Genomic DNA, 9,695 nt, shown 5'->3' on the forward strand with positions numbered 1-9,695 from the left:
TTCTCAAAATACTCGCCCCTCCAGCCTAGTTGCCCCTTCAGCCTGATCTGGGCACCCCATTTCCCGGAATAAACCAAGGGAGAATTCATCCCTGGTTCCTGCTATGTACAATTGTACCTTTTCTCCATTGCCACTGAAGACTTCTAAAAGAAGTTTCCATCTGCCCAATCATGCAGATGATGAACTAATGTGTACATAAAGGAAAGAACAAGAATGAGCATAATCACAAGGAGCAACTGAAAATGAACACACCGCATTTGAGAAATTAATTAACGGCATCGTACAAAACTGTAAGAAAACAAGAAGGTGGCAAATGTAGCTAACTTAAGTTTTAATTAAAGGTAAATCTCATAAAGTGATCATAACTGAGAAATGTCTATTCAGTTTTTAGAAGTGTGGGTCCACATTTAACCAAGGTGTGGCGGTCTTAGTCCTCAGTCCTTCTGCCCTGAAAATTCAGTGACCGCTGCCCTCTGCTCGCATTTCCATGCTGAGGGGGAGAACCTGCCTCATACGTTCTCCATCTGCTAGCTCTGCAGCTTGCCTGTGGTCCAGGCATCACAAACCCACATTTCTGTTGCTGACTTAAAGCCACGCACAAGACAATCTTGGCTCTGCTGTGAAGAACAGTGACTGAGAATTGGTAGAGGAAGATTTTCACACTCCAGAAATCGAATTCCAAAACAGCATATCCAAAGACACCAGACTTCCAAAAAACGGTCCATTCAGAGAATGAAGGTCATTTTGACGCACCTGCAGCAAAGATGTAGCCGCCCGAGCCAAGCCAGTGCTGTGTGTTGCTGCCGACAGTGCTGCAAACGTTTTTCACAAGTAATAATGAGCAACCAAAATAACTGACCTAGTTACCGCCCCACAAAATACCTGCAACGTGTACTCGGTTGGCTCAATTCAGCAGGGAGGCAGTGAGGACAAGTCAGCGCTTGAATTCTTATTTAGATTAAGCCCACATTAAATTATTCTAATTTGGGCACCTTGGAGTGTCATTTTTCTCAGCGTCTTAGAAAAAAAGTCTCACCTTTGCTGGAAACGAGAAGCTCTCCTCTGGTGCACGGCACCTCAGAGTTCATTATTAGTTCTTGTGTGTTCCACTATTTACAAGAAAAGAGTGGCTTCCACTGCTTTAAACTCCTTGTGAGTAGGCTTGCTACCAAAAATACACCAATATCGAGGTTCTTACCATGTTCCAGAAAAATCTGCCCTGGTTTATTTTGGACCATAAAGTTTTCTGTTTTGCTCCTCTTGGACTACAGTTCCCTTGGGACTACAGTTGGCCACAGTACAGGACTCAAAGAGTACAATCAGTGGCACCTTCTCAGCCTAGGAACAGGTGGGGCACCACAGAGCTCACTCCTGCGACCAGTGCCCTTCGCTTTTGTGAATGACTTGCTCTGCAGGCTTGTTGGCTCCACAGGTGTCACGGCAAAACCCCATCTCCCAGGAGGCCTGAAAGAACTTCCACCTCAGAGCCAGGCGCTGCTAGTTCCCAGCTTGCTGGGCTGAGACTCAGGCATTTTGGCTACGTCATGCGATCAAGCTCATTAGAAAAAGATATAATGCTTGGTGGCAAGAGAAAACCAGGTTGCCAAAGAGCAAGTGGTTGGACTTCTTCAAAGAGGACGTGGGCCAGAGCATAGTTCAGCTGAAAGAGGTGGCACGGGAATGGAAAGCGTGGCGAGATTGGCCCACGGGATCGCTTGTAGTCGGTCGCAACTGAACAGTTAAAGCAAGCACCCTTGCTCTGTATCTTGGACACATCAGTGGACCATGGGAATAAAAATAAGTGGGACCACCTGGCCACCCATCTTGGTCTGCTCCAGCCAACCATCGCTTCGCATGTTGCTGCACTCCTCTCCCACAATCACAATTTTCTCATTTAAACACAATTTTAAGGAAGCGCCATTCCGAACGACTGTCATCTGAGACATCCGTACCCCTTTGATCTGCAATGTCCCGTCTCGTTCCATGCATATTTGTTCATTGACAGCTCTCCCTTTATGCCTGTTCCACACTTGTCAGCCCAGTGACACCAATTCATACTCCCCATTTGATGTTTGTGCATTATCAGAAAACACTTTTAAGTCACAGCACAGAGAGGGGCACGCACACAAACATACACACACTCTCTGGTCACATGGCCTCAACACACTTGTTAGAAAGCAAGCCCTTTGATGCAGCCCCACCAGCAGCAGCCTGCTTAAAGACGGTACCCACTCGCAACTACGTCATATTCAATGAGAATCACTATTTGCAAGGCAAGGATGAGTCGAGAGGATGATGCGATTGTGGGTTGAGTGTCTCTGCTTTGACCCTTCCACCTTGGGTGGCCCTGCCAGCCAGACCAGGCTAGCAAGAGTCGGACTCCTGCTGCATTGCTTGCAGCTTCTCTGGCGCTCAGACCCCCTCAGCACCTTGAGGTGTCCCTGCAGAGCAGGTGGGGGGACCACTGACTCGCCATCTTGACTACAAAGAAAACAAGGAGCCAAGCAGATGCTACTGAGGCTTTTGACTCACAGACTTATGGCATTTTATGTTTAATGCTGCTGTGCATATTCACCATTTTATTACCCAGCATTTTTTAACTGCTGTGATGTTCCACTTCTTTTATGCACTATGTTTTCTTATGTATGTAGGCTGCTGTTTATCATTTGCAAGGCTATGAATCAACCAAATAAACAGAAGAATGTTGCTCCACGGCGAGCTGACCATGCATAGCTGCCCCCTTGCTCTCGTTCGGCTTCAGTTCTCTTGCTGACCGAAAGATGGCAGTCAAGCTTCACTTTGCGATCTGATCTGGGGCAAAGAGGAAGATGAGTCCCTTGCTTGGCAGTCAGGTCTGGCTTCTCCACCTGTCCCCCACTCGCCCGCCCACCTGGCTGACTGGAGCAAGAGGGACCCACCCACGCCAGCAGCTCGATGTGCGGAACGGCCCACCAGAGGCCTCTGGGAACCCATCGGACAAGGGCAGCAGACAACTGGCCACCCCCGCTCCTTGACCCCAGGCACCTGGGACTTGGAGGAGGCCGCCTCCAACCACAGAGCTCCCCGGGGGAGTCCTGTCCACTGGAAGGCTTGCCCGTCCGCTTGGAAGCCTCCACGTGAGCGGCTGCCACTGCCACTCCCTCTGCACACAATGCCTGCAAAACAGAAGTGGCACGGGGGGACCATTTGCTCGGATTCACATTCAGGAAGGCGCAATTGGTGTCATTTCCAGGGGCGAGCCGGGAGGGAAGCTGGCCCAGCCACTAGTAAATTCTGCTACACGCCCAGGCAGCACGACATGGCGGAAATCTCCTGCAGATTCCCAAATTCAAATGACACACATGAGCCCTGCCCATCCTCCAGGTACATCATTAATCTATCTTCCAGGGAGACAGCACACCCACCACATCCATGGGTCTTCGGGATATACATGCGTTTCCGTCCCTTGCAGCAGGGAGTGTATTTTTGAACTCTCCGTTGTCGTTAAAGCAGCTTCTTTGGCCATCCAAAAACCAGAGGGCAAATGGCACCTCTCCCGGCAGCTATCACAACAAGATGACAGAAAATTAGCTTAGATAGCAACAAACCCGTGGTGCAGCTGCATTACTCAGCTACAGCAAGCGGAACAGAAACTTCCACTGACAACTTTAAATGTGAATTAAAAGCAACACTAAAGCGCCATTTATATAGTGCAGTGTAAGACGGTTATATAGCACCTGAGAGGAAAGTGGACTGTGCTAGCTCACTAATCTGAACAGCAGTGGAAGTCCGCCCTCAGGAAGCAGCCTGCCCGGCCCGCCATCACATCCCGTGATCCTCCTGTGGGGCGAGGGACTTTCCGTCCTGACACCTGGACACCCACCATCAGCAGCATAAATGCCTTCACCTTCACCTTCACAGAGTGCTCAAGCTACATCATCTGACAACCACCATCCTCGGAGAAAAGGGCGCTTTTAGGAGCAAGCTCAGTTCTCGAGTTCGCCCTAACAGACTCAAGTGTTTGCTGGCCTCGGAGACCAAGAGCAGAGCGTGCAGAAGGGCAGGCTCGGGGTGCTGACGGACAGTTACCCCACAGAATCAGGGTGGGGGGCTTGATCTCCGAAGGTCTGGAGGGTGAGTGGATCATCACCGCCACCCAGGCTAACCCCAAATATGGATACAAAAAGCAGGACACCCAAAAGAGCAGAAGCCACCTGGCCCCTGGTCACTCTTGCGGCCCCAGTGGGGCTGCTGCTCTTGCCGGTGCTACGAGGGCCTGGTCAGAGGCAGAGCATTCTCTGGCCTGACTCCCACCCCAGGATGGTTGTAGGGGGAAGAACCCCCTTGGGCAGCCAGGCTGGAGGCAACCCTTGACGCAGCACTGGAATTCAAAGGCCATGAATTTGGCCCACTGAGCCCAGAGGACCAGGCCTCCCCAAGTCGAGGCACCGTCCGTGAAAGAACAGTCTGCAAATTCAATAAATGAAGTGCCCAGTGGAGACATCAGAAGATCTCAAAAACAGTGTTTATGTTTTATGAGCTGGACTAATAAAAGTATTTTACTTTGTAAATTTTGGGATTATTCTTTTCCATGAAATTTTATTTTATTTTGAAATAACAGGACAATGTTAAAAGTCATCCTGAAGTCAATGGGACAAAGGCAACAAAAAGAAAATACATAATAACATATCAAGATGACAAACTATACCTAGGAAGAGCATAAGAAGAGCTCTGCTGGATCTGGCCAAGGCCCACCGAGTCAACCCCGCTCAGTTCCTTCTGCTACGTTCATCTTTGCCAGCAGCCTGGAAGGAAACACCGCGGCTTCCGCCTGCCTTCCTATTTCTGGACATTAGAAGATTATATAGCTCTGACTATAGTTCAAGAGAAGCGCCACATGATTCCAGGGTAGGAAACTCTGAAGTCAAATGCATGAAAACGCTGGCATGACTCCCCCTTTCCTCAAAAGCCTCATTCTACCCTTCTAAAAAAGTGCATCTGGCCCGGTTCCCTCCTCCTGTGCCCTCTCGGAAGCAGAGGTGCTTTCCTTTCGGGCACACAAACCACAGAAACACCTCCCAGAGCAAATTTGCAGCTTGCTAAAGTGATCTCAGCTTGGCAATATGTATGGATATTCCCTCTCTTGCTGGACGCCACTTGCTGAGGTGCCGAAGCAAGAGAGTCCTGAAGGGATGCTGAGGCAAAGAGGGGAAGCGGGGACGGGCACTCAGTCCTGGCTGGCACCCACGCCAGCAATACCTGACACCGGAGCAGCCCTCCCCACACCTGGCTCTTCTTAAACTCAGTGCTCAGAGCATCTGCTTGTCGCATCTGCTGTGCAGGGCGGGGAGAGAAAGAACCCCCTGTTCAAGACATGATTCTGATTATGCTGATCCTAAAAGACAGGAGATACAAGGTAGAGCTTTTAAAAGGCCATGTATTGCAACCTAATTGTTTAAAAGAAAGAACTGACGGAACAAAGTCGCATGCATGTGCAGAGAGGTAGTTGTGTGTTTTAGGGCAGGGGGCCAAGGCTACATCTGAGGTTTGGAAACAAGTCCTCAGCCCAGCCTCAGAAGCCCTGTAAGGACTGAGAATGTTGTACATCCTCTGAATGATGACGCAGGGAGGGAGAGCCAGAGGAGTGCCATGGGACAGGGCCTGGCTGGCATCCTGACCATAGCATGCCGTTTTGTCACTTGTTGGGAGAGCGATGCATGGCTCCCGCTCAGCTGGACCAGAAAAGACAGGCAGGGCTTTCTGGGCATGTGCAGGCTTCCTTACTAACGAGGGTTCTGACCCAAATTATCTCGTGCTTCAGGCTCCTCATCTGTTGTCATCCAAGGGCATGGCAGAACTGCCTTGGGAGCTAAATGCAGCGGAAAAACAGGAAGGAGGCAGTAGCTAAGTTCTAGCATCTCTTTATTGGTCCTAATTAACTGACCACATCAAGAAACTCTGTGGGGTTTTCTGACTGACTACAGTGATGGGCTTGAGCTGTAAACTGGGCAGCTGGTCAAACGCCTGTTGGTCAGACTCCTTGCGGGAGGAAGAGGAAAACTGTGTTTGGGCCAAAACATCAACAAGGGGGCGCACGCAGATGCTCACACTCCTTTGCACCCCTCTCTGGTGCACCCTGCCGCACTGCAGACAGTACAAAGATAGCTTCTGAGTCATACAACCGGTTTTCACCTATACAAAGTTTGCCATGGAGGTGCACTACACCCTCTTTTTATAAATCTCCCAGCTGCCTGCTGCTGGGACAGAAGAAATAAAACAGATCTAACAGATGCTGGACACTACCAGAACATACCCACATTCATCTCACAGGAAAGTTCCCAGAAATAAGTGGGTGGGGGAGAGAGGATATGTAATAATATTGCACTTAAATTAAAAAAGCAAAACAAAAAAAAAACCCTCAATAGGAAGTTGAGAGATTTTCATGGAGCGCAATCCACTGAGCATCTGGCTAGAAATTTCAATAAATAATCCTACACAGAAAGATGACAGCCTGATGAGCAGAGAGGAGCAGCAGCTCTGGGCAATCATTACTGACAAGAGCAGGTAAGAAGGGTCTTTTGTGCAGGCCAGGCGCCCCGAGTGCTTGCGTGTTCCCCAAAGCACGGGCCTTTCGTGCTTGTCTCTTGGAAGGAGTGGCAGTGTCTGCGCACTCCTCGTTTGCAGCACCATCTTGGCCCAATCCAGTTCCATGTTTAGGAAAGGACCCCTCTGAGCCTGCCATGTCCAGAGCAAGCAAGACACCTCTGAATTTCACAGTGGTCTGGTAGGATCTCTAACCCTCAGCCCCTTGGTCACTGGGACATCGTCGTACCGGAGGAAGCAAGCAGGTTCCTGGTTTGGACTGGGACTGAACTGCTAAGTTCTCCAGTTCCTGGTGGGTACCTTCTGGAGGAATGAGACAGTTCTGCATCTCAGCAGTGCCCCCACCTATATCGGCCATCGATCATGTGTAAACAGACACCTCCCTAGGACAGCATCCCCAGAGGAGCAAATCTGCTCCCCTCTAGAGCGGAGGACTGAGTTTTTTCTGGTTAATGAGGTTCAAGTATAGGTCTGAGCGCAGGAAGCGGGGATATGAATCCTTCTCCATCAGACCATAGATCCGCCTCTGGGCAAGGTCAAAGCAGTTCTGGGTGATATTCTGCAGGTTCTCTTTGGTGTGTTCCCGAGTGTAGGAGTCCAGGTTGACCTGGATGAGTAGAAGAGACATTAAAAAGGCTACACTTGGCTGACCCCACCAGCTTAAGCTCAACAGAAGGCAGGCTGGATGATCTCCATTCACAGGTCAATGCCTTAAGTCCTGACTTAAGTCTTCGGCAAGTTCTTCAATCCCTGGTGAATACCTTCTGGAGAAATGATACTGCTCTGCATCTCAGCAGTCCCCACACTTACGCAGGCTGTTGATCATATGCAACACACCCCTCCCTGGAACAGTGTCCCTGTAGGAGCAAACCTGGCCCCTCTCCAGTGCAGGACTGAGTTTTCTCTGGTCAGTAAGGTGTAGCTCTGAGCAAAATTATTAATTGCATTTCTATACCGCCCCACAGCCAAAGCTCTCTGGTCAGTTTACATTTATACCCCACCTTTCCTCCTCTTGCAAAGAACCTAATGCTCCTTAAAAGGTTCCAAATTCTTCTCCGCTCCATTTTATCCTCACAACCACCCTGTGAGGTAGGCTAGACTGAGAACCCAAAGTCACCCCATAAACTTAATGGCTGAAAGGGGATTAGAACCCAGATCTTTCAAGTGATGTTTTGATGCATGTTTTCCTCTCCATATACCCACTCATGAAAACTGCCTAGACAGAGGCTTTCTTTTTTTAAATGGGCAAGTATTAATCTGGGAAGTCTTGACATGGCTTTAAGATTCATCAGAAGGACTCAAGATTTTAAATCAAACCTTCATGCACAAAAGCTCAAGTTTCACTTTCAAAGGTTAAGTTCCAAAGTTTTGCCACAACTCAGCTGGGTGCAAGTCAACATGGTGGCGGGACACTGAAGAGCCCCAGCCTCAGACAGACCCCACAAGACTCAGCTAGAAGCCAGGTAGCCACTCACTTCTTTGCACGCCTGGATCGCAATGTATTCCAGGAAGATCTTCTTGGCTTTAGAGGCCATCTTGGACTGGGACTTGATCTTCTTGTAGTCCTCACACACCAGCCAGAACTCCAAGTTCTCCTCGCTGAACTCTGTGCACAGGAAGGCACGGAAGGCAGCCAGGCCATCTGGGAAGGAAAAAAGGAAGCCTTAGAATCCGAGGCACATTAGCCAGGAACAGTGTTAGAACAGTCCTACTGCTTTATGTCACCCCTAATTTCAGAAAGGGAGGGGAAAGCTCCTGGAGCAGGAAGGGTAGGATCTGCCTGAAATATGGGAACCTTCACCTGTAGAAGCAGTTTACCTCTTTAGACCAGGTACTGGACAGAATGGGGAGAAAAATAAGAGGGCAATCATTCCATGCCCTGTAGATGGCACTCTTAAGGGTGGCTCAGGTGAGCTGCAGCGAGACCGTGGATGTGCTGAACCATTGCCTGGCTGCAACAATGGACTGGATGAAGGCCAACAAACGGAAGCTCAGCCCAGGCAAGACTGAGATGCTGTTGGCACCTGAACAGCACCTGGGAAGAGCAGGTTCACCTCCGGGGACCATTGGTATTAGATGGGATCTAAGTCTTTTAAATAAACAAGATAAATAACTAAGCAAAGACATCCGGTGCACACCTGGGACAGGCAACCCTGCAAGCAGCTGCCTGACAGAGCAGGCAGACATGAGCCAGAGGGTGCCCCCTGGGTTAGGGGCGGGGAGAAGTAGAGAGAATTGCTCTTTGACTCCCACCTTAATGCTTTGGCTGCTTTTATCACCATAGGACGGTGAGAGATGAGTCTTTGCTCAAAGGCTCATCAATAAGAAAGAGGAGAACAGCTTAATGCAAATCCTGCAGGTATTTGAAATTCAGTGACATTTTAGGAATTTGGATGCTAACATTGTACCCCTTGTTTATAAGTGATGTGTCAAAGCCAAAACCAGCAAAAGTATCCTTACATTTATGCTGGAGCAGCTTCTCCAGGGACTCTCCCCACTTGATGGCTTCTTCAGGGGAGGGCCTGGGGAGAAACAGAAAATAGGGCAGGGGGAGAGTGGTTATTAACTGCTTTGAAAGAATAGATCTTTTCCTTTCCAGCCACATTGTTAAAATCTCCCTTCATCTGAACAGAGATTTTTAAGAGTCGGCATGGTGTAGTGGGAAAGAGCATGGGACTGGGACTCAGGAGGTTCGGAGCCTAGTCCCCGCTCGGTCATGAAATGGACTGGCTGGCTTTGGGCCAGTCCCAGTCTCCCAGCCCAGCCTGCCCAGCCTACCTCACGGGGCTGTTGTTGTGAGAAGACTGAGAGGGGGAGAACCATGGAAGCTGCCTCAAGCTCCTTGAAAGGAAAATGGCAGGATATAAAGCACAGAGCGCGTCGCTAGACGGGCCCCTGCTGGACTTTCCCCGCCCGCAGCCCCGCTCACCTGAGGGGCTTCACGGCGCTGTCCGGCGACGCGCTTCTCCTCCGGAAGAGGCCCAGCCGGCTCCGCATGTCCTCGGCCCTTAAAGATGCCAGGCGCGCCGCGTGAGGCCGAGCCCGAGCCCGAGCCGAACCGGCCGCGCGGGGAACGCAGCCGCCCCGCCGGGCGCCTCGGGCAGCCCGCTCCC

General features: G+C 50.2%; 1 protein-coding gene across 4 annotated transcripts in view; it reads right to left on the reverse strand.

The window, feature by feature from the left end:
• Positions 1 to 314: 314 nt before the first annotated feature.
• The window catches only part of RGS3 (regulator of G protein signaling 3), a 27,097-nt gene continuing 17,716 nt past the window's right edge, over positions 315 to 9,695 (reverse strand). For 3 of the 4 annotated variants that reach the window (XM_044439858.1, XM_044439860.1, XM_044439859.1), the window contains 5 exons: positions 9,512 to 9,589; positions 9,361 to 9,423; positions 9,043 to 9,104; positions 8,058 to 8,224; positions 315 to 7,189 (listed from right to left, as the gene is read on the reverse strand). In XM_044439858.1, coding sequence (XP_044295793.1) covers positions 7,004 to 7,189; positions 8,058 to 8,224; positions 9,043 to 9,104; positions 9,361 to 9,423; positions 9,512 to 9,589 — 556 coding nt within the window. In that variant the 3' untranslated portion in view covers positions 315 to 7,003. The remainder of the gene's footprint in view (positions 7,190 to 8,057; positions 8,225 to 9,042; positions 9,105 to 9,360; positions 9,424 to 9,511; positions 9,590 to 9,695) is intronic. The other variant, XM_044439861.1, reaches the window with a different exon arrangement.

The sequence above is a fragment of the Varanus komodoensis genome, unplaced genomic scaffold, assembly GCF_004798865.1.
Source record: "Varanus komodoensis strain SLA01 unplaced genomic scaffold, ASM479886v1 scaffold36, whole genome shotgun sequence".
Taxonomy (NCBI): Eukaryota; Metazoa; Chordata; class Lepidosauria; order Squamata; family Varanidae; genus Varanus; species Varanus komodoensis.